The sequence below is a fragment of the Nannobrachium achirus genome, assembly GCF_963921795.1.
Source record: "Nannobrachium achirus genome assembly, chromosome: 18".
Taxonomy (NCBI): domain Eukaryota; kingdom Metazoa; phylum Chordata; class Actinopteri; order Myctophiformes; family Myctophidae; genus Nannobrachium; species Nannobrachium achirus.
Genome location: NC_137825.1, coordinates 43,249,526 through 43,275,701, shown reverse-complemented (window position 1 = coordinate 43,275,701; position 26,176 = coordinate 43,249,526). Strand labels below are relative to the sequence as shown.

At 40.5% G+C, this 26,176-nt stretch overlaps 1 protein-coding gene across 1 annotated transcript in view; it reads left to right on the top strand.

The window, feature by feature from the left end:
• Positions 1-20,089: 20,089 nt before the first annotated feature.
• LOC308303124 (vesicular glutamate transporter 1-like) overlaps positions 20,090-26,176 on the top strand; it is a gene marked incomplete at both ends in the record, with an annotated part of 38,182 nt that continues 32,095 nt past the window's right edge. Inside the window, one exon of the mRNA XM_080747447.1 lies at positions 20,090-20,151. Coding sequence (XP_080603573.1) covers positions 20,090-20,151 — 62 coding nt within the window. The remainder of the gene's footprint in view (positions 20,152-26,176) is intronic.

The window sequence follows — 26,176 nt, the reverse complement described above, 5'->3', positions numbered from 1 at the left end:
GAAGTCTAGCTCCAGCTAGGCTAACTCTGACCACCCATAGCAGCTCGGGGTAGAGCGGACACTCAGGGGGTAGAGCGGACGCCTGAGAATCGGTTCCCGGTTCGATCCCTGACTGCCGCTAGGTTAGTGTCCTTGAGCAAGACACTGAACCCCCTAACCATGTATTGCATGGTTTCCTCCTGTGTGTGTGTGAATGGGTGAATGTGTTTAAAGTATTTTAGGTAAAGGCGCTATATAAATGCACCACCCAACATGGGTCCTTATTTCAGCATGGACAAGGTCTTGATCCCTTGCCGGCTTCCCACCCAGTCACCGTCAGTTGTTTTCGGTGGAGCGCCTGGCTAAGCCGGAGGCATTGCTACTGGGACTTTAGCCCGGGTCTCTCTGTGGTGGTGGGCAAGTTGCCTGCATTCTGCGAAGCTCATCAGGTGGTGAAATGATGATGTAACTAATGGAGGTTAATTTGAGTGATTACAATGTGAAATTCTTACATGTGTAAATTGTATATTGTATACAGTATGTGGGGGGGGGGACGTTTTATTGTGAGCCATTCATGGAAATGTTACATTTGCACAAGAGCCTTGTATGATCACATTTTTTCAATTGTAATAATGCAGCTTTGAAACAAGCTGCATACTACAGTGTTCTTTTAACAGCAAAACAGAACGTAATGGATTAGAAAAAAACTTTGCTAAACACATAATGAGATACTTTAGTGATCGTTTTGTAAAAAGTGTCATCTTGATACTGCAATTTTTACATCCATCTATGCACCTGTCTATAAACGTAACTCGTGTAATCTTGTGCTTTTTCAAAAATGGTTACAATGTCGCCATAGACCTCATGAACCTCTTGTTAACTGGGTGAGAAATGATATGCTGCAGTCTATTGATGAGGGTGATTGATCAAATTATGCTGAGCATTAACCATTTGTATGCGTTCTGTTTGATAATGTGGTTTTATGTTAATGTGCAAGTGTGCTTTTTAAGAAACTCCTTTATCCAAATCAATTTCTCAAAGATGAATGTCTGTATGAATTATCATTATTGAGAAGATGTAATATAATAATACTTTTTCTATTGTAATATTTTGTTGGCAATCTTTTCAAGTTTCTTTTCTTTTTTTTTTCCTGTAGAGTGGATTTAAATAGTTATTTTCTTGTTGTAATTTAGTTCAAGCTTTATGTCTTGTATTTTACATATATCTTTTATTTGCATTTGTTTAGTTTTGTAAAATGTATTTCAAGATTTACATTTTCAGTTGTTTTTTAGTAAATTATATTTTCAGCTCACATATTGTTACAGTTCCAATGCAAAACAACATTTTGCATTGTCAAAGTATCTGTACTACAGTAATGTTAAGTAAAAGAATTGACAACAAAAATTCTATTCCATCTATTATCTTAACAAATTAATTTCTTTAGGAAAGCAGGTGTGTTTTGAGCGCAGCTGTCTTGGACACACTGGGAGACCATGTGGGAGGAGTTAACGAGACGTTAAATTAGGAAACCCACCAGGTGGACAGCCTGCATATGTATCAGGTAATATACTGTATGTTCATGTCAGATGTAGGGCTGTCACGATTAGGACATTTTACATGACGAGTAATTGTCACTCAAATAATTGCGATTAACGATTTAATTGTGTTTTTGTCATTGACAATTACATTTCAGTTTGGCACGGCACATATGCCAAATAACCTAAGTATACAAAGAAAATAAGGACATATTTGACAACTTTACACTTTAAAAAGAACATTGATAGTGGAAATAGCCGATCTACAAGCTCACAACGCGTCGGGATGCGACGTGTTGTGAGCTTGTAGATCTGCTATTTCCACAATCTTTTACTTAAAAAGAATATATGACAATTTTTCAACATGGAAACGATTATGACGATTATGAAAAATAATCACGATTATGTCAAATGATTGTGATTAGACGATTATGTAATAATTGTGACAGCCCTAGTCAGATGGGTATTTTGTCAATACATACTGTCTGTCAATGTCATTTGTAAATAATGAAATTGACAAGCAGCATGTCAACAGCTTTTTTTGCTGAAGCCAGCTCCAAAATGGAGTCAAAAGTGAGTTTGATGACAGAATTACAGAAATGCACTTTTTCATTTATGTCTTGCTTTGGACTCAGTCACCCACAACTACAAATGCAGTGATGTCATTACGTGCGCATCCCGCATCAAAAACTCATTCAAGTCGCCCAGGGACTCATTCATGTCATGGTCCTGGGGTCCCGGGGATGCGCCTCAATTGGAGTCCATGTTAATATTAGTTTAGATAGTTTAATTCGTTTTTTAATGTATTGTGTAAGATAAACACTGTAAAGATTTATTATCAGTTAAACATCTAAAAACTATTTTCACTAGTGGTTCTCAAAGTGGGGTCCTGGGTCCTTGAGGGAGTTCCAGGGGGTCCCTAGATAAATGATAGTTAGGAACCAAATATAACTTTATGGGTCTGTAACTCGGTGAACAAATGGAACCAAATGGACCTGTTCCATTTGTACTCTAGTATTTTAACATTTAATATAAATTGGGGTCCCAGTGATATAAATATAATTAAATGGGTGTCTGTAGCCTAGTGTATTTAGAAATCCTAGTTCTAAGTTCAAACATTAGCCAAATTGTAAAATAAATATAAGAAATAGGCAAACATTTTGAAAATAGCTGATCTACAAGCTCACAGCGCTCGAAAACATTGTATTGAGGACTCATAAAACTTTTCTGGGACCCATTTGAATGACCACCTGTGGGTCCCGGGACCCATTACATTGAAAAGTAACATCACTGCAAATGTGTTATTTACTGTGACCTTTTATTTATATATATATATATATATATATATATATATATATATATATATATATATACCGGTATATTGCCAGAGAGAGGTCACACACACACACACACACACACACACACACACACACACACACACACACACACACACACACACACACACACACACACACACACTCTTTTGGACAATGATGAGATGAAAATATGTTTACATGTTAACAACTTTATATTCTTCAGTTGACCGGGGTCCACCAGGGCTCTATACTTGGTCCCCTTCCGTTATTTACACCAAATGTCTTTGCCGAAAATGGTCAATCTACAAGCTCACAGCACACAGCACTTTGTGAGCTTGTAGTTCGTCTATTTTCGTCTATTTTCACCAATTTTCACAGCTTGTCCGTATGTATCTCTCTGTCTACGCCTCTGTTAACGCCTGACACTGGTTCTATGGGTTTGCCGCTCTGACATCACGCTCTGGCTGCACTGTGATGTCACACTACAGAATCACTTTTATGCCCTAGGGTTAGGGCATAAAATGTCATGGAAAAATCCAAAACTATTATAACCTTGATGTGGATCAGTATTTAAAAAGAAAAGGTGTAATGATGGCTCTGTATCTTTACAGATTGAAATCAGGATTTTATTATGCATATCCGGTCCATTTGTACATGTTTAGAGTTAAATTAACACTGAAGATGTTACTGTGTATAGGAGTATTGTAGCCACTATTCTGTCAACACAGAAATGTCATTTTTTCTGATGGCTGGTTGCCCAGGCCATTGTAATCAAGGGTACATCTCTGCCAAGGTAACTTATCTGCCAAGCTGTGGCAGCTGGCTCTCAACACAATATTTTGGCTGAAAGCATAGTACACTTTGTGTATATGCTTCTTATCTAGCAGTCCTTGGGTCCTTTTATTGAAGGTCCTTGAGATGGGAATGGAACACTGGGCCTTCCCGTGTGAGTGTTTCCCAAGAATTGCAAGTTAAACAAAAACGTAAGTTGACAACACACTGAACTAAGCATAATCAAGTCAATACGGCATGGATTTCTACACTGAGAGGGCAATTCTTTCAACATAAGATGCTGCACTCAAGTTCAGGAGAGTTGGACACGGAAATACTCTTGAATGCTGCCTTCAGGTATGCCATGGAAAGAGGGCATTTGCATTTCTTTCACCATAGTAAAAACTGCATTCATGGTCTGGAGAGGGCACTTTTTTACTGATCGGTGAAAGGGCAGGGGCTCAAACCCCCTTTGGTGTCTATGTGTGCACGTGCCTGCTAGCCACTGAGAGAGGGTGAAGGCCATGTGTGTGTGTGTGTGTGTGTGTGTGTGTGTGTGTGTGTGTTTTTGACGCACGCTGGGGTGGAAAGTGGGTGGGTCCTGCACTGTGGATCTGGGAGTCATCATTGCAAATGTCTAACTGAAGTCAAGAGTCGATAACGGACCCAAGCAGACTAGTTTGTGAGGGGTTTCTTTTAAAGAAAGATGTCGTCCTGGAGCTTTTTAACTGCGTCAGAAGAAGCGATGCTGAAGCAGCCCGTGATTAAGTTACACAGAATAGGTGGGTGCATGTTTTCATGTCACTATATGCACTTTTCCAGTGGTTGACAAAGTAGCCTAGAATGAACGTCTCAAGTAGGCTAAATACTCCAAGTATGCAGAGACCATTGTAGGCTACAGACGGATTTATTGTTGGCAACTGTAGGAGCGGTTTGGAGGACAACTGCTTTGAATTGCTATTATAGTTTAAACACAACAGAAACCAAGGATTATTTATTTGAAGAGCGAGAAATCACAGTAAAAATCCAAAGCATTCTTCCTCCACACTGGAAAAAAAACATTATCTGAAATTTTAATGGGATGAATTTTTACACTTGAGGCTGGTAACCACTTTTACATTTCATCTTATAATGGTTTCTTTTGCCTCCGACCTTCTCGCGCTTACTGGTTCTTATCAGTGTGGCGTTGTCTTCCACAACATGTCAATCATATACTTACAGCTCACAGGAATGCTCCATGTGGATATAGAGACAGACATATTCTATCTGAGATGAGTGCATTCCTTTTTTATTATTACTTCTAAAACGTGCTTAGACTTGTATCAGCTCTATGCAATATGTGTGTCTATCTCTTAAGTAATATTTGACTTGAAACTGAGAAAGACAATTGTGAAAATCTTTCCGTGTTGTACCCGAACGCGTTCAATGAACGAGCAACTTCCTTGTGCATCTTCCTTGTATTTATTTAACCATTTTACTCTCAATAATAATATTATTATAAAACTGTTTGTATTCATGATGTTTTGCATTAGCACAGTGGACATATAAATTATTATAATGTTTAAAATACAGGAAGTGCGTTTTGGTCATCAGGCTTGCCTAAGCCTTTATTACAATTTAAATTAATCCATATCTCATTTAGATTTACTACAATATTGTCTGGGCAAGAACATATCCAGTGAATTGAATTACTCATTACACAAAATAGATTTGTAAGAAAGCCTGATGAATGAATGTCTGTTTTATGTTTATGTTTATTCATATATATGAGGAGGGAGAGGAGGAGGAGGGAGAGGGGGGAGGATGAGGAGAGGAGAAGAGAGGAAAGAAGAGGAGAGGAGGGGGGAGAGGAGAGGAGAGGAGGGGGGATGGGAAGGATAAGGATGAGTGGGTCGAATAGAGAGGAGAGGAGGGGAGGGGAAGGGAGGGGAGAGGAGAGGAGAGGAGGGAAGGATAAGGATGAGTGGGTCGAATGGAGAGGGGAGGGTTCAGCTCAAGAGGTTAATGCTAAGAAAGATATTCATTAGATTACCTGTTATGAATTTAAATATCCAATGTATACCTACAACAATGCATGCATTTTAACATAAAATATATGGTTTAATGTAAAACAAAACACACTTCCGGTATTTTAAACGTTAAAATAAGTTATATGTCCACTGTGCTAATGCAAAACATCATGAATACAAACAGTTTTATGATAATATTATTATTGAGAGTAAAATGGTTAAATCAATACAAAAAAAATAGGTCCTCACGCATCAGCTCCCACTCCAGCTCCCGCTCACGTGGTCTGCGAGTCTGCAGCTGGGTGCTATTGGAAAATAGCAGCTCACAACCCGTCGCATCCACAAGACAACGTGAGCTTGTAAATCAGCTATTTTAACCAATGCGGAAACATGCAGATGTGCGCGACGTTTAGAAACCTCTGGCTTCACAGTGTAGGAAGAATGGGCACTAGTGGGCACCTAAATATTGTGGGCACTTCAATGTTAAGTTGGATGAAATAATTGCTGTGTGTGGTTCTATATGGGCTTGTTACAATAATTTTGACAAATAATAGCTTGCAGCAATGTCTAAAAAAAATACATTTGAATAGCCAAAAGTATAAAAATATTATGGTTAAAAAAAAGAACAAAAAAGAACTAAGTTAGTTCATTTTGGGGAACCATGAACTTTAGTTCAAAATGTAGAATTATGAACTATGAAATGAACTAGTTCATTTTAGAAGTTTTGAACTTGAACTAGTTCATTTTGAAAGTGAACTTTCCCAACACTGAAAATTTTTCATAATATGTGGAACCGAGTCAAACACAATTTAATGTCTCAACTCCTACAATTCCAAGTGCTTGTCAGGGTCGGGGGGTCCCAGCTCAAATGTGATTATTCTGGGGGTTCGTAGCCTGAGAGGTTTGAGAACCACTGAGTTAGAGAGGCGACCGCTCGTTTATCAACGAGTCTGTGACCTTAAGATAGATGCAGGATAGACCAATATTTAGAGTGAAAATCTTTAAAGGATAACTTTAGTTTTTTACAGCAAGGGTTCATATTTTAGATTGTAATTAAAGAATGTAAAAGATGAGTGTTAAAATGATTTCATTTACTGCTTTCTATTGTTGTAGAGATTCTTATTTCAGTGTTTCGGGGCATGCGTACAAGTGGCTAAATATGTCATTTTACACAGAATAAGCCCATTCCAAAGATACAATGCAACCTTTCATGGTTTGATGTGACTAACTAAGATACCCATGTACCTGGCAAAATACTTCAAAAACGTCAAGGATGTCCACAATTACAACACCAGAGGCAGCGCCACAGATCACGTTCAACCCATAGTCACCTCAAAGAAAGGGTCAAACTCGTTCTTCTGCTATACCACAAAAATGTGGAATGCCTATTACCGAAGGTCTTAAAGGAGTGTGGATCACTAGCATCCTTTAAAATCGCCCTGAAAAACCACTTACAGGCAGCAGCCGTTCGCAACTGGTAAAAACAAACCTAGCCCAGCCCAGCCCTACCCTACCCTGCCCGTTCTTTGTATATACTTTCTGTTTGTATAAACTTACTGTTTTTTGTTCTTTCATTTTTTTATATATCTTTTTACTGACTATATCTACTGCATAGTACTGTGTTCTATTCGTCTGTCATTCAATGTTATATGAGATACTTAAATGGTTTCCTGTGGAAATAAGCTTAGTCTTTTCTAGGATCTCCTTTTAGTAGACCTTGTACCAGTGAACTGTACCGTCATGAAACTGTACCTTTTTCTATGCAAACTTCTAATAAAGTCTTCAATCAATCAATCAATATGGGGGCTAGAAGTGTTACTGTAAATAGCAATAAAGAAAATACTGGCTTATTGTGTCTAAAAATACATAATTATTTAGTCACTTATACGCTGCAGTAAGCATGCCCCCATGTGTACGCATGCCCCACATTTTAGCACGTAAACGCGATAAAACAATAGAACGAAGCAAATGAAAACATTTTAACACTCACTTTTTCTTTTCTCTAATTACAATCTAAAATATGAACCCTTGTTGTAAAAAAAACAAAGTTGTCCTTTAACTCTTTGCTTCAGGGGGTGCCTGGAACAAAATAGCTTGCATGTGATCTCAAAACATTTTATGATTTTGTATCCTTTTTTCCCTCTCCTCGTTCTCCATCTAAGATGTCTTTCCTGCCCAACTACCACTGATGAAACATGTCTACAGCATGAACAGTAGTCTCAAACATCACCAGAGAATTCATACAGGAGAGAAGCCCTACAACTGTGACCAGTGTGGGAAACGATTCAGCAACAGCAGGTATCTCAAAGAGCACCAGAGAATTCATACAGGAGAGAAACCCTACCGCTGTGACCAGTGTGGGAAACTGTTCAGCCAGAGCAGTCATCTCATATGTCACCAGAGAATTCATACAGGAGAGAAACCCTACCGCTGTGACCAGTGTGGGAAACTGTTCAGCCAGAGCGGTGGTCTCAAAGCACACCAGAGAATTCATACAGGAGAGAAACCCTACTACTGTGACCAGTGTGGGACAAGATTCACCCATAGCAATAGTTTCAAAGAGCACCAGAGAATTCATACAGGAGAGACGCCCTACAACTGTGACCAGTGTGGGAAACGATTCAGCAACAGCAGTAATCTCATATGTCACCAGAGAATTCATACAGGAGAGAAACCCTACAACTGTGACCAGTGTGGGAAACGATTCAGCAACGGCAGTAGTCTCAAACGTCACCAGAGAATTCATACAGGAGAGACGCCCTACCACTGTGACCAGTGTGGGAAACAGTTCATCCAAAGCAGGTATCTCAAATGTCACCAGAGAATTCATACAGGAGAGAAACCCTACAACTGTGACCAGTGTGGGAAACAGTTCATCCAAAGCAAGTATCTCAAAGATCACCAAAGAACTCATACAGGAGAGAAACCCTACCGCTGTGACCAGTGTGGGAAACTGTTCAGCCAGAGCAGTCATCTCATATGTCACCAGAGAATTCATACAGGAGAGAAACCCTACTACTGTGACCAGTGTGGGAAACTGTTCAGCCAGAGCGGTGATCTCAAAGCACACCAGAGAATTCATACAGGAGAGAAACCCTACCGCTGTGACCAGTGTGGGAAACTGTTCAGCCAGAGCAGTCATCTCAAAGCACACCAGAGAATTCATACAGGAGAGAAACCCTACTACTGTGACCAGTGTGGGACAAGATTCAGCCAGAGCAATAGTTTCAAAGAGCACCAGAGAATTCATACAGGAGAGAAACCCTACTACTGTGACCATTGTGGTAAATGGTTCACCCACAGCAAGAGTCTCAAAGAGCACCAGAGAATTCATACAGGAGAGAAGCCCTACTGCTGTGACCAGTGTGGGAAACGGTTCAGAAGGATCCATCATCTCAAAAGTCACCAGGAAATGCATACAGGAGAGAAACCCTACAACTGTGACCAATGTGGGAAACTGTTCAGCCATCGCAATGATCTCAATGCTCACCAGAGAATTCACACAGGGTTGAAGCCGTATCACTGTGACCAGTGTGGAAAAGGGTTCGGAAAGATCAGTCATCTCAAAAGTCACCAGATAATTCATACAGGAGAGAAGCCCTACTGCTGTGACCAGTGTGGGAAACGGTTCAGAAGGATCCATCATCTCAAACGTCACCAGAAAATGCATACAGGAGAGAAACCCTACAACTGTGACCAGTGTGGGACAAGATTCCGCAAGAGCAGTCATCTCAAATGTCACCAGAGAATTCATACAGGAGAGAACCCTACTACTGTGACCAGTGTGGGAAACGGTTCAGCAACAGCAGTAGTCTAAAAGAACACCAAATAACTCATACAGGAGAGAAACCCTACAACTGTGACCAGTGTGGAAAAGGGTTCACCAAAAAGGCTGATCTCAAGCTTCACCAGAGAATTCATACAGGAGAGAAGACCTACCAATGACAGAGATTATAAAAATAACAAAATAACAAAAAGAAACAACTGAATTTCAATGTAGTGGATGGAGAGGAATAGTCCAGGCGTTTCGGGCAGTATTTTGATCGAATCGTGCACTTTATGAAAGAAGCATGAAATTTGGCACACAGTTAGAACATGCCATATGGAACACTTTTGGCTATAGGGCCATCGCAGATTTGTCTTGGGAAACTTGTGGGAGCCCATCAAAGTTGGGCTCTCATAGACTTTACTATACAGTAAAACCAGTAAGACTCCCTAATCGGGAGATAAGCGACCGTAGGTCACATGTATACACAAAGAGGGGTGGGGTGTCCGCGTTGCCTTGGCGGACGAATAGGTACCAGGCCCGGCTCTCCCGGACGCTCCTAGCCCGAGTTACGGCATTTTATGTGAGCTGCAGTGGAGGGGGTCCTCCACTGGGGGCGCCACCACTTTTGCATCCGTTCTGGAGCAGCAGGAGTCGGTGGTCCCCGGGAATTCCCCGTGAGCAGCCCGGTTGGGGTGGTCATTTGGTCATGTTTGCACATTTTGGAATTTTTTTACATCTGGGGGTCCCCCAGGGACATGGGGGTCCCTGGAGCTCCGGGGGTCCTTGGAGGTTGTAGTTTGGCTGGCAAGGAGCGTGTGTGCAAAATTTGACATGGATCGGGGCAACGGTTGCGGAGATATGAGCAGGGCAATAGTGTGACGTGTGAGGTGTGACAGACAGACAGAGGGACTGACTGACTTACTGACTTACTTACTTACACTTTGTGGTGGTTTTGATAGTAAATGCGACCTACGGTCGCAATAATACAAAAAATAAATATGCTTTAAGTAGCATGTGAGGGGTCTAACTAGGTGTTTTTCATGATTCTGAATCCAATGCAAGCATTTGTTTTGCAGGAAAAACATTCCTTGGGCTAAAAACGGACCCTATAAAACTATGGTTTAGTGAGTCATCACTTTTCACAGTTTTGTGGCGGCCGTTTTTCGGAAAGGAATGTTTTTCGTGCAAAACAAATGCTTGCATTGGATTCAGAATCCCGAAAAACACTTAGTTTGACCCCTCAAATGCTACTTAAAGCATATTTATTTTTTGTATTATTTTACTCTAAAGACTCTAAAGTCTATGAGAGCCCAACTTTGATTGGCTCCCACAAGTTTCTCAAGACAAATCTGCGATGGCCCTATAGTAAAAAATGTTCCATATGGCATGTTCTAACTGTGTGCCAAATTTCATGCTTCTTTCATAAAGTGCACGATTGTTGCCTGAAACGCTCTGACTAGAAGGACTTTTGTCCCACCAAGAAACAGCAACCAGTGGGGGCAAAGAGGGGTGGGACAACGGGCGGTACTTGACAGAGGGTGAATTCTGAGTGTTTTCGGTGGACAACTTCACCACTTTTCAGACTTCACCACTTTTCAACCTATCTTCATATAATTGGTCATCACTAATGTTTTATTCATGAAAAAATAGCACACATTTTTTTCCTACTCAGTTTGTGTCTCATAGGAGGGCTGTGGGCAGTTCAGAAACCCAACTACCAGTGACATCATCAATGGGGAATCCAAGCTACTATAGTTAGTCCCCCCAGGAATCCGCGATTCCGCGATCACGGAATTTATCACGGAATTTATCGCGGAATTTGCGACCACCTGCAGATTTCTCGGCCATTCGCGGACTTTTCTGACATCCGCGGAATAACAGTCGCGAGTGGCGGCAGAGCAGCGGGAGTAGTCATTACTACTATTATAAAACGATGGGTACATGGTCTGGCCAGTGGCCACCTCATACAGAGCCTGGGGGAATAGCTTAGCTTCCCTCCTGCTAGTTGCACTGACGCTGGATGGTCCCACTGTCTCCACATTCCTGACAGAAACTGTGTCCTGACCTGAACTATAGTTCCTCTCTATGCCTGGCAATAACAATGCTAATGCAGAAGAGAATAAATAAATATTACACCCATACTAGGTAGTAGGTAGGCTATCCTCTAAAATGTGGTTACTATGGGCATGGTTTGGATGACAATATAGTCTTACAAGTATTATTTGAAAACATGCATTGGCCTCATAATCATGTGTGATGTGTTGTAAGCGAGGTTGTGTTATATGCTGCAGTTGCGCTTGAGAATCTGTAATCATCACCTTAAGTGTTGTTTGTGCTTGATCACAGTAAATGTGTTCATTTGTTTTCTCATTGTTCATTTATCCAAGAGTCTGTGCACAAATGGAACTGTAAGCACTCAGGATCTTTTGGAAAACACAAAATCCCCCTTGAACCTTAATAATTGCGTCACATAAATATACAATGCTTAACTCTCTCACATTCATAATCTATTTTCCATTAATAATTCTGAATATCCTGTATCGTTCCCCAAATGATTCCCTGAAGTGTTTATACAGTATATGCCTTTTGCATAGTTGTTGCTAGTGGCTATATTTAAATGTAGTGTTAACAAAATATCTTTCCATTTCTGGATCTCTGCTGGTACTTGACGTCTTTTTTTTCTGTGTTCAATAGGCTAGCTGGCTTTACATGGTGAAAACATTCATGCAGCTAGTTGCAGGTTTTAAATGGCATGAAACATAATTTACAGTACATGCAACTTCACAGTTACACAAAGTTGCCAATGCCTTTACACTATACAACTCTAGTGAAATTTGGTTTCAACTAAGTTTCAACTAACTAAACTTGTGCGAATGTTTCTCCATGCAAAGTAAGCTAGTTAGTATGAACACATTTCTGGGGTAATCTGGGTTTTATTTTCTCTTTAATATTCTCCTAAATGCCTTTTCAAGAAGACATTGGTTTCATGAGGTATTTGTAGTACTTATTTGTGTCAACCGAGTGCGCTGTTGCACACCTTATAGCACGTTCCACTGATCAATTTCAACACACTAAGCCATAAAATAATCTTTTTGATTAATTATCTTACTTGGTGTATGTGTCCAGCTGTTTTTCTTATCATATTCCTCATCATCTTTTTAAGCAGTTGTTCTCCTAGGGCACCCAGGCTACTTTATACGTTCATTTAGGGATTTGTTCTACTGTGCAACCAGGCGAATGCAGTTTGGTACAATTACTAGTTGTCCCCAGAGCCCGGCCCTATTATGATCCAGGTCTTATGCCTTATGCCTTAACTTCTTTGCCTTTTTTTACTATTTTGTTTTTGTTTTTTAAATATTTCAAATAGCTGATCTGCAAGTTCACAACGTGCAGATGTAGATCAGCATTTGAAGTATTTAAAAATGTTTTTCAAAATAGTGAAAAAAGGGTAACAAAGTTAAGGCATAAGGCATAAGACCTGGATCATAATAGGGCCATTAAGAGTTCAAAACCTTTAATCCCTATCCAAGTGGATCAGATTTGGATCTTGGGTGTTAATGACATTATTCATTTCATCAAACGTATATTTCTTATTGACTTGTTTTCTCAGATAATTGTATGATCACAGATCGGACATCAAGTGACCCAAATCCTGCATTTGCTTAACTACCCAAAATCCAAATCTGCTCCACTTGGACAGGGGTTGAACTCTTGGGTCAGGAGATGGATTAAACATCACCATTTATTCACATTGTGAATACTGTGATCTCTATAATCAACTTGAAAAACAAATATAATCCACCTCATAGACGCAGATGTAAATTTTCTCTTCCATCTCGTAGCCTACATATTTTCTGTGTTCCTAAGCCATGTCACATGCATCTCTTTGGAGACACAATTGGCTAGGGAGTATTGTTGTCTTGGATGCGGCTTCAGTTCAACCTACATGGGGCCCAATGGGAGGAGCTAATTGGAAGAAGATAAGAAAGGAACACATGCGGCAGATGTAACCAAGACACCCTGGCATCAGCATCAGGTAAATACACATCACAAAATGTATTCTAAATGTGAACTGCTGTATTTCCTTTGCATAATGATTATAGTGTGTGTGCGTTAGCGGATGTGCACACATGCAGGGCCCACTAGGGCTGATCCTATATTAAATTCATAAAAGTCTCGGTGGCCAATGATTTGCTTGAAGAATCAGTGGAAATTTGGTGTTGGGAGGAAACAAAAGGTCTTGCCAGCTAATTGGGCCAGCCATGCACTGGCCTGGTTGTGGCAACTGAGCTAATGGTATATGCTGTGTCATGCAAAGTCAGTCTGTAAACTCCTGATGTTGATACAAAATGAGAACACATTAAATTATATTTAATTTCAACAATAAATACATCAGAATGGAATTGATTGAGTCACTACACATGGAAATGTGCTTTCATCTTGATATCTTAGACACTCAACAGTGGTTCTCAAAGTGGATTCCAAGGACTCTGTGGGTTCCTTTAGGGGGGGGGGTCTAAATTGACCCATACAGTCTGTAACTCTTGACAGTTTACAAATGGAACCAAGTGGACCCTAACAGGCCCATTTGGTTCCATTTGTACACTGTCAGAGTTCAGGTGAAACCTTGAAATGTGAAGATTTGAGAACCACTTCTCTACAATACAAACTAATTGTTCCTATAGCACAGTAGGTGGACTGTAGCAGAGAGGCCCACATGGCTGGTCTGGTGGCTCTGTGCTTGCTGCTGGTTCTTCCCCTGAGCTGTTCAGAGATGACCCTGCTGTCTGAGCAAAGCGTCAACCCTCAGCCGGCACCCGGAGCCTCCCTGCTTCCTTCACCACACATAGGAGACCTGCTCCGAAAAGACGAACCCACTCCCCTGAATGCAAAGCAAACATGTAAGTCTAGGGTGGAAAAAACTAAACATGTTCTTGCTATGTGATATCAGATATGAATATAACATTTAAGCTAGACAAGTTTGGGCTGCTACACTGTAAGGGGAAAATTCATTGTGGAAATTAAAATGTCCCACATAATAGCTATCCAGTATGCCTTACTGCGACTTTAAAGGGGAAGACCACCCATTTTCAATATTGAACTACCGGTATGTCATTAATATACCTTAGAGGAGTTCCCCCCTTCTGTGTTGCCTAGAACTGGAGGATTGATTTTGGGGTTTGTATTGTAAGTAAGTAAGTAAGTACAACGGTGTGATGTCATCAAGTTGTACTTTACAATACAAACCCCAAAATCAATTCTCCATTTCTAGGCAACACAGAAGGGGGGGAACTTTTTTTTTAATTTCCACACAACTCCTCTAAGGTATATTAATGACATAGTTCAATATTGAAAATGGGTGGTCTTCCCCTTTAACCAGTATTGTGTTTTTGAAATGTCTTCAAAAACACAGTTTAGTGTACTGTTTAGCTGTAGAATCAGATTGTAAATCTGTACATTTGTAGGCCTATATACTGTAGCACCACCTTCTGGTGCATGTAGCGTAATGCATCTTAGCTCATCCTTGAATTGACTGATGGGTGGACATCATCAAAACTTTATTGACCTCAGTCTCCTTTTAAGGATTTGTATGTAGACAACGGTTACATGTTTGTATTCTGATATTGATGATGGAAGGTTGTCACTCCATGTATTGCGGAATAAGCTTGTTATGTGTATACAGATGTGACTGTGTGTGTGTGTGTGTGTGTGTGTGTGTGTGTGTGTGTGTGTGTGTGTGTGTGTGTGTGTGTGTGTGTGTGTGTGTGTGTGTGCGTGTGCGTGTGTCTAAACTCCTAATAAAAACATGAATGAAAAGAGTTGTGTCCCTCTGCAGATGCCCATGTAGTCAAAGCCAATGAGAAAGTGGGTGTGTTCATTGCTGCAGCCATGGGAACGGTACTTGTGATGGCTGCAGTCTATTGCATCTACAACAAGTTCTACACCAAACACCAGTACCTGCACACCCAGCTTCACGATGACACAGGTAACACTGCTGTCACACTTATGAATGCGAATGAGAATAACAAGTATGAGATTCATACAGTACATGGAACAAGGTTGGCATGTTGTGACATTTATCACAGAGCAATAGCAACATTCTATAGTATATAAACCAGTATATAAAGAGTCATGTGTATTGGACACTGAGTACATTGAGATAGGTTGCATTATACCCTATCTAGACTAGATCACTAATCCCTAAAAACCTCCAAGACAACAAGATTGAGACTGAACAATTAGCTCTAATCACAGCACTTTTGCAGAAAAGTAACCTCAGAAAATGTCAGTATTATTCCCTATAGCAGGGATTCTCAAACTTTTTGGGCTTCAGTACCTACCCCCTTTTCCTGATAATATGAATCCAAGTACCCCCTTTAATCGACCACAACATTTTGACTAGAAAATACTGTCAAAATCAAAAGTCCAGTTTTTATGTCAATATGTTGAAAATAAAAGTAAGTAGTCTGTTCTTACTTAAGTTGGTTTAAAGCTTTATGGAGCAGCACATTCACATACATTTGTCAATGTTTTATCATTAAACATAACCGTAAAATAAATGTTTCTATTTTCCATTTTCTCTCAAGTATCCCCTGTAGTACCCCCATTTGAGAAACACTGCCCTATAGTATTCAGAGTCTTTCTCTTTCTCTTCAGATTTAGCCCTTGACTCCACCGAGCATCCTCCCATGTTCTTCCACGGCTCTCTGGGATTCATGGGCAGCGTGGGAGAGGTGGGGAAACCCGGTTATGGCGCTCTCTCCGACACCCCCTCCATCATCTCCATCCCACCCAGCCTGTCCCCTCCTCCCTCCCTCCCACCTCCCTCCTTCCCGCCTCTCTTCCTCTCCTCACCTGCTCTCCGAACTATATCTGCTAAGGACCTGGAGAAAAGCTTTGTCTAATCTGTTAAATTAATTAAATCATTGGGACGCAATTACCATTAACTTGACAGTCACTAATTGGTTGTCCTAAAATGTGAACTGTAGTCATGTGTAGGCTTCCACAGTCCTCAGAAGTCAGAACAGTCCTTACACTGTTTGCTATAACATTATCTTGTGGTAGGTATCAATTGTATCAATAAACTATGAGGAATAGAAAGTCTTGCCTTGGTGATCTCTGACTCTGTAATGATGCAGGGATAGCTTAGCGCAGGGGTTTTCAAAGTGGGTGACGGGGCACCCTGGGGTGCCGTGACAGCAGTCCAGGGGTGCCGCGAGATAATTTGATAATATTTGGAATTTATTTGGACACTTAAAAGAATATTTAGTATCATTTTAAACTTGAAGTACAAAGTTATTTTCAGTCAGTTCTAACCAAAATGGCTGTTATCTCAACGTTTTCCTCGCAACATAATCACTAAAATATCGTCACTGTCGGGCAGAAACCTCGTATCTCCAAGTTTCAAATGTGTACGTCTTTTGGTAAAGCCCTGCTTCATCATACAAGACTGTCGCACAAAACTAGTGAAAACAGCCGATCTACAAGCACACAACACCTCGCATAGTACATTTTATAGATGATAAATACAAAACGAACAGTTTTGAACAGTTTCCACCCGACAACGACGATATCCTATAAATATATGGTGCTGGCAGTGAAAATTATAATGTAGGGGTGCCTCGGATTAAAACAAATATTTATGGGGTGCCCTGAGACAAAAAAGTTTGGGAACCCCTGGCTTAGCGGTCATTGACTGTCTCGTAACAGAAATTGCTCAGGCTCAATCCCCTCCTGAAGCATTGTGTCCTGTTGAGCAAGAAGCTGAACCTCCTACCAGATCCAGGACATTGGAAATGTCATGTGCGTATCTATCTATTAGAACAGGGGTTCCCAAACTTTTTTGTCTCAGCCTCTCAGGGCACCCCATGAATATTTTTTCAATCCGAGGCACTCCTACATTATAATTTTCACTCCCAGCACCTTACATTTATAGCATATCGTCGTTGTCGGGTGGAAACCAAACCGTTCGTTTTGTATTTATCATCTACAAAATGTACTAAAATAGTGAAAACAGCAGATCTACAAGCACACAATGCCTCGCGATTCACTAGTTTTGTGCGACAGAGGTTTCTGCCTGACAGTGACGATATTTTCGTGATTATGTTGCGAGGAAAATGTTGAGATAATAGCCATTTTGGTTAGAACTGACTGAAAATAACGTTGTACTTCAAGTTTAAAATGATACTAAATATTTCTTCAAGTGTCCAAATAAATTCCAAATATTATCAAATGATCCCGCGGCACACCTGGTCTGCCGTCGCGGCACCCCAGGGTGCCCCGTCACCCACTTTGAAAACCCCTGTATTAGAAGGTAAATTTGAAAAGGACCATGGCACATCATAGCTCATAATTCAATTCAATTCAATTCAATGCAGCAATGTGACATAATTGATAATCGATAGCCAGATTGCTTTGTGCCATGCTGCAAGCTTTTACGTATATCTGCTTTTTTTTTACATTTTTGAAAAATATCAAAAATGTTTGTATTTTTCATTGAAGTCTTCCCTTCTGGGGGGTCCCTGGCACAAAAAAAAATCAGATGGGGGTCTGTGGCCCAATAGGATTAATACCATAATAATCAAATAATCAAACGATAAAAACAGATGAATGGATTGGGAATACAATCGTTATTGCAGCCATGTTATTGGAACTTTAACCTGTGTTAGTCAGCCAGACAGACAGACAGACAGACAGACAGACAGACAGACAGACAGACAGACAACAAGCTGTTGGCCGGCTGAAGCAATACAGTGACCAGGGTCGCCTTTATACAGTTTGGTGCCCCAGGTGAGATTGGCATTTGGGACGCCCCCCAAATAGGATTTAAGTGGTTAAGTGTGCCATGACCATTCATGTTGGTACAAACACATTGCACCTGCACATGCAATATATGCTGTGGGGATAGTTGTCACAACTTAGTTGGTGTATTAAAATATTTGCCGGTATGTTTGAAATCATCAGTAGACTAGCCTATATGTGTCATTTGTTTTTTTCCTATACCCGAATGATGTTGATGAAGTGCTTCTGATCATTGCTACAGCCAATAACTCATAGTAATTGTGTACTGTATGTATCTGCCATGAGTTGCTCAGTACCTGCACAGCACACCCAACATCATGATGTCCCAGGATACCATTCCATAGTATTATACAGGTTTGTACAGGAAATCCTTTGCATAGAGGTGTATAATTGTGCTTTCGTAAACCATTTCAAGTTTAAGAAGTGGTGTATGGGACAGGTAATGATTCATTGATTTGTATGTAAATTGACTATGAGATTATTGTATAAAGACACAGGTAACTTGATATTTTATTTTTATTTTTCAATTAGGGGTTGAATAACTACAGCCTTAGGGCTTAAAATGTTTTGACAAAGTTAGGTTATATATCTCTGCCGTCGGGCCGAAACCTCCAAAATATTCATTTTCGGGAAAATGAGCTCAAGTGGAGTTAGGAGGTTTTGACCGAAAGGCTTTTTACTACTTTTCATTGGTTCAATATTGTTTTAACCAACACACAGACGTAAAGGGTGTTCAATAGCACATATTTATGAAAAAAAGAGCGGGCCAATCGGGTGGAGTTAGCTGGTTTGGCAGAAAGTGTGGAGTTATGAGGTTTTGTCCCAAGCACTTTTTACTACTTTCCTTTGGTTCAGTATTATTTTAACCAACACTCAGCTGTAAAGGTTGTTCAATAGCCCTGATTTATGCCCGAAAATCAGAAACATCAAAAATGGAGTTAAGAGGTTTTGGCCAGACAGTGATGATATACAGTACCAATTCTTAATTTGTAAAGATCCTTAATTACTAGTCTATTCATAACGTTGTCTAGTAAATATTTGCAAGAGTCGTTTTGTCTGTTCTTAGTTCTTTTTTAGTTTTTTTTGTCAGTGGTTTTATTTGTAGGCTAAGGTTTTTTATTTGTTTATTTATATGTCCCACAGAGGCTATATCTTAATATCTTTTGATCAAATCCGTACATGTTGACTCAAGGGTCGATATCTCAAAGGGACAAATGCCCTGTTAAGGGGTGTGTGTGCCAGTGCCCCTCCCATCTTGCAAATGCCGGAGAAACTCTCCAATGTCTCGATAGACGAGTGTGTTTACGCTTAACTATCTCCATTCACCGTTAGCGTGGTACAAGAATAGCCACTACTTGATTGAATAGTCACTCACTGCTTAAAACGCCGGACTGCGGACGGAAGTGACACGACATAGCGCACTACACACACACACACACACACACACACACACACAGGAGCAGAGATTAACACAGCTAGAGGCTCTAATCTGGTTTCAGCACCATGGACAGCGGTAGTCACCGATAGCGTTTCAACATGCATCCGTCCTGTCTAAAGTTGTCGGCGTACCTTTAACCTCAACGGATTTCCAAGTTTCACGTTTTAATACTACTTTTGCATACTTTTCTCTTCTGCGATTCTGAAAAGGTCTACGTTATCGTATGTTTCCCTTTGTAGATAATGTGTAGAAGAAGATCAGGCCTGGTTTATTTTCTGGTCGACTGCCCTTATAATTCTGGACAAACTTTTAGCTGTTCTTTAAAACAGTGAGTCATTTGGTTAAATATATTTGGTTAAAGTTGTATGTGTGAGTGAGAAATCCAAGTCGTAGGGAGTAGAGGACAAGGCTGCGCGCTCGGGAGGGAGTGCGCAAGAACAAAACATCGGTCGGAGCCTGGAGCCGCAAGGATGGAAGTCCGGCCGGACAGGTTTAAGATTGTTGCAGCCAGGACTCTCGGAAAAATATATGGGTAAGTGGAAACAGATTGCAATGTACTGTAGACCTAGCGGTGGAGAATGTGTCACACATGTAATGTTATTTAGTTTAAACACACAAAGTTCACTTTTGGTAAAGATATTGGACTCAAACCAATTCTTAAAACGTATAGGCTGAATGCAACTAACTGATCAACTGAAGATCAATATGTGTCCTGCCGGATAGGGCTGGGTCACCTGCATCTAAAGCCTGGTCGGCGAGGTTACCTGCATCGTGGACTACACGTCTCTGCAATTAAAGATGCAATTAAAATGAAAGGCCTATTTAGCCAAATAAAGTGAGAAGCCAATTCTATTCTCATGCACTGCTTCGTGACTTGACAAGCTCTAGTCACTGGAAAACCGCAAATCAACATTTGTCATCGAAGGCCACTGACTGAGGCCAGTTATTGATATAGAGGATGTGATGTGAAGCCGACCGTATTCATTAGAGTGCAATGTAGCCTACATCCGGTGCATGAATTAAACAATTTATAGGCCTAGGCTATTTATAAACACATCTCAAATTTCTCAAATGGCAAGCAGCCCAAGTTCGTGTAGCCTACTGTAGGTGTAGCTTTGAAAGTTCCTTTCACTCTTGCGGGCCAAGCTCACTTGCCCAGTATGGAGTGGGCCACCTGCCCAGTGGTGGAAAAAGTATAGCCTATTCCGGTATTCCGATTTATTTTTTTAAATAAAAGTATCAATACCGCAATGTAGAAATAGGCTGGCTACTCAATTCAAAATACTCAATTAAAAATGTACTTGAGTAAAAGTCTAGGTATAAGATATGGCTAAATTGGTTAATGTATGTTTCATAATATTATAATTCAATATCTGTAATTAGTAACTTCAAATAATTGTAGTGGAGTAAAAGTATGCTACAATAGTAGCCTATTGGATCCGAGAAGTATAGAAAATTGGGAATAGGCCTACTCCAGTAAAGTACAAATACCTCAAAATTGTACTTAAGTAGCCTACAGTACTTAAGTAAATGTACTAATTACTGTACTGTTGGCCTTGTGAAGGCCTATCCACTGACTGATTCATTAAGTGTGGCAGAAGGTTTCAGTGTTTCAATTTAGGAAAACCTACAAGCCAAAAGCAAAAGGGCTCTCTAATTGTTGTATTCCACAATGGCCATAAATTAGGTAGGCCAATGATGTGTTGCTCATAGGTTTTGCCGTGCCATATTAAAGCCATATTGCTCCGAACTGTTTTACTCCACACGTGTAAACATTGATTGGTTGATTTGAACCAATCAATCAAACTGTTTTAGGCCTACTCCACAGGTGTAAACACTTCCGGGATTAGCTGCAAAGTTTTCTAAAAACCTGTTATTTAGAGATTCGATATGATAATACTGTGAACGCAATGAAAATCTAGACTTTTTAAGAAATAACTAACTTGATTCGAAATCCTTTGGGTATTTCGTTGACTGAGTATTGTAAGACAAATTGTCTTTCTGTGACGAGCCTGATTGGCTAAACTAAACATGCACGCGTTTCTTTGCGGACTGACTCCCGTTTCTTTCTCTCGGGATTTGAAGTACCGTCTGAACACAAATCCTCTCCCGAAATAGCCCTCTCTCCCTTGTCCAAGCTGTCGGCCACGTAAATCCCTATAGGCCGCACACCCAGGCCCAGGGCCACCTCTCCCTTTCTCTTTCGTCCCTCCCTCTCCTCTGTCTCTAAGTAGCTACAAGTGGTGGAAAAAGTACTCACTTGTTTTACTTAAGTAAAAGTATCAATACTGCAATGTAGACATAGGCCTACTCTGTTACAAGTAGAAGTCTGGAATTAAAAATGTACTTGAGTAAACAAAAGTATTAGTATAAAATGTACCAAAAGTAAGCGTACTCATTGTAAAAATGTTCAAAATGTGTAAATAATCTTTTGAAAATAGCCAGAATGCATTGTGAGCTTGTAGATCTGCTATATCCAAATATCTGAAATATATAGAGAGCTGATGTGTTATGTAATAATAATAAAAATCTACAAATTAACTAGTAACTAAAGTTTTCATATAGGCCTAATTGTAGTGGAGTAAAAGTGGGCCTACAATATTTCCCCCTGAGATGTAGTGGAGTAGAAGTAAAAGTACAGAAACTTGGAAATACTCCAGTAAAAGTACCTCAAAGCTGTACTTAAGTACAGTACTTAAGTAAATGTACTTAGTTACTTTACACCACTGCCTATATACCTCTCCAGGCTCGCTACGTCCAAGGTTCGATCTTGTTGTTATCATGCTCCATCCCCCTCAAGGCATTTACTCTGAGGATTACACTCACTGTCTGTTCACACTAGCCAAGCACTTACTTCCTCTCAGCACGTGCTCTGAGGTGCACCTTTAGCCAGGCACTGTACCAGAGCAGGCCTATCGTGCGTAATGCGTGCTGACTTGTGACTGCCTTTTGCACGCACGCACCTTCTGAAGGTGCACTTGCTTTTCTATTCTATTCGGTTTAGGCTGCCCTGTAGCAAGCAGCTACTGCATGTTGAGAGTTGTGGATCAGCTCTATTATAGCTTCTGTTATCGCCTATAACTTGGTCTCCTACTTACTGTACATCACGGGCAGTTTCTACATTTTCATCCCTTACACTTGTATTGTGTCATATCATTTAGTGACATGCATACGGTATATGATGTAAAAATGTCCAACTAGGCAGCTAAAAGTTGTGATCAAAGTAGCAAGTGATCATTCCATTGATGACAAAATAATTTGGGCATGCACTGTAATCATAACACAAACAGTACACAGATCAGTCTCCCAAGGCTACATATTGTGCATCAATATATATCACAACTCATAACATGTGCTATTCGTGATAGGCTTTGCTACAAGTCACCGGTAGTGAAATATTCCATCCCATCATATGTTTTGAATTGAGCAGTACTTCCTTCAGTCTGTGTAGTAAGCAATGTTCTTGAAATTCATGTAGTGCAGTTAATTGGGTAAATCCTTGTGGCATTTTAACTGTAACATGCTTGTTTGGAAATAATTTCTATAATAACTTGTGTGATATGGGCTGTGCTGGTGAATATCAGATATTGTGATGAAAACACATTAATTGCAACATCCCTGGTTAGGTTCTGGCTTAGGCCCTGTGTTGAATGGCCTTTTGCCTTCTGTTTATTTTGTCACTGCTACCCTCAGAAACACCACGCTCATTACACAGTGATGTAGTGCTAGTCTTGGATCAAGACTATCAACAATGTTTTTTATCAAGTCTGACTATTGCTTTCATATACTGTAGATAGGAAAGCAAAAGTGAGACTTGCTGAAATACTGTACATCATAGTCTTGATCCAAGGCTAATGTAGTACTATATGTTTGATATTGATCGTAGTTCAATGTTTGCACCATGGAAGCATTTCCCAACACTACAACATGTTAGAACATCATGTCTTTGTCACACGTAATCAATGATTCAAAACAAAAACAAAACAAACAGCTGAATATGTCAGGGTTTTGATGATTCCAAGATCTTTGTTTTGAACTCTGAACTGCATTTGCTGAACTGTCCTCACACTTGTCCTTGAGTTGTGAATTAAGAGATTAAGTTTGAAGGAATACCTGGAGAGTTTCTCGTGTCTTGTCTCTTGGCTGTCTTTCTGAGCAGACCTTTGGAGGCATGCACTCACTTCATGTAGAACCATGACTATTCCTGAGTCCTGTTCCTACTGACTCCGACCATGTCTATTCTGAGATTCCTTAGTCCTGTTCAAACTGACTAGAATGAATAAACTGTCGGCAAGCTGCTGCTGTGTTGCGCGACAGTGTATGAAGGGGAAGGTTCAAGTGAACTGCTGAAGCTTACAAGGGATATTCTGTAACTCAAGGTCAAACATAGTCAGCCGGACATCAATGAGCTAGAGTAGATGTGTTGAAACATTTTTTGTGAAAAGGTTTGGGAGATTTTCTTTGGAAGTATTTTGCATAGATACAAACTTTGATATAATTAACTATAATTATACAGTACACTACTCATTGTTGTGCATGTTGAAACCAGCTAGGGCATTGTGCAGAAAGGAAAAACTCACTGGATGCAAAGACTTTCTGGACCCAGATAAAAGAAAGCAGTGTTGTGAACTATGTGTGACCTGAAGCGAGAAGGGGAGGATTGAGGAAGAAAGACAGGAAGAAAGATGAGCGATGGACAGGAGGAATGGAGAGAGAGAGAGAGAGAGAGAGAGAGAGAGAGAGATGCCCACAAAGACAAAAATAGCCAGCGAGACAGCCAGGGATATTAATAATTCAACACTGAGAATCATTGATACTTGATCAATGTCAAAGACAATTCAAACTGCATCTCGAATTAACTATTTCATTACAAGAGTGTGTACCAAGAGTGCTGAGCAGTTGTGCATTATTTTGGACCAAGAGTGCACTTTGTGTTTGTTTAGCACTGAATCCTTTTTTTTTTGCTGACTGCACTGTGCAGCTTTGGTGTCAAGAACACAGAGTCCTCCAGTCTTTTCGTCCCTGAGCCGTGAGTTGTGATCCCTGTCATTGTTTCAAGACTCCACCTTCTACAGTGCAAAGCAGTGAGATACTTTTTGACTATATGACCGCTTCTATACTTGGGATGCTTTGGTGGTCTGATGGCGCACCCTCTGTTCAGTGATTTAGCCATGTGATCCATGTGGTTCATGACCAGTGTTGCATTGGTCCGGTCACGCGTGTAGACATCGTTCCGTATCTTTTCTAAAGAGTGTCACAACTCTCACACGCACACCGCACGGACAGGCATCGAAGCAAAACAACCCCCAGGTTCACACCTCGACATGACGTGACGTTATTCAAATTGCGTCCCCCCAAACATTGAATCAGGTCAGGACTATAATATATACGTCTATACTGTAGTTAGACCAGTGGTGTTCAAATGAATACCACGCCGTTTGCCCGCCTGGCCATTGGCCAAGGGCGTCTATCCAGCGTAATGTTAAAACGTAACATTAAAACCTACGTTTTTAAATAATTATAGTGGAGTAAAAGTACAATATTTGGATCTGAGATTTAGTGTAGTCGAAGTAAAAGTATTGCAAATTGGAAATACTCTAGTAAAGTAAAATAAAAATACCTAAAAATTGTACTTTTGTACAGTTAAGTACAGTACAGCCCAGCGAGTGGTCAGCACGGTGAGCATGAGACCGGTGGAACGGCCGTGGGCGAACGGCCGAGCGGGCGAACAGACTTGTTACCGTTCAAACTGTGTTCCTGGGAGGCCCAGGGACCAGAATTTCTGGCAACGTCATGATTAACAGCCAATGAGGGACCAGCATTGCTGGTGATGCCAGTGGTGTGAGTGCACCTCATGGCGCGCTCTGCTGGTGCACAAGTAGGCCATACAGTACATGGCCTACGTGTGCACAAGGCGCAAGTTCGCACCTCGACAGAGTGCAGTTCTAGTTTAATGTAATGTAATGTAAAACATGAGCGACTACTCAAAGTATATATATTTCAGTATCATATATATTTCACTATGTAACTAATCTTTCCCCATACTCGTAAGAGTTCAATCAAATGTAGGTCATTTGTGTTAAACTAAAACTTATTTTCATATTATGATGAAATGGCAGAATCATTTGGAATGATTGGTTGATGGCCTAATTCAAGTCAATTGTGGGCTCTGTGGCAATACGTAACTTGCACTTAGACATGTATATCTTCATAAACATCAGCAGCATGTTACGTGTGACTGTACGGTTAGTTTTCATTGGCACTGAACTGATAATGATACCCTCTATTTACAGCATTCCCACGTCAGAAATTGCAAGTCATTATGTCTCAACTCTCAAAAACGTATTACAGTATCCAACAGGGCTAATCTGTCCCCTGTGCTTTTGGATATTATGTTAGCACGGAAAAGTGCAGTGCTGTGATTGACAATGTGTCTCATAAAAGGACTGGAACTTTTCCAGTGATGTGACACTCGACTTTCGTCACCTGAAAATGTCCATACGGGATGTTTGCAGTATTTTGGGGGGCTTTTCTTTAATCGATAGTGTACAGTGGAG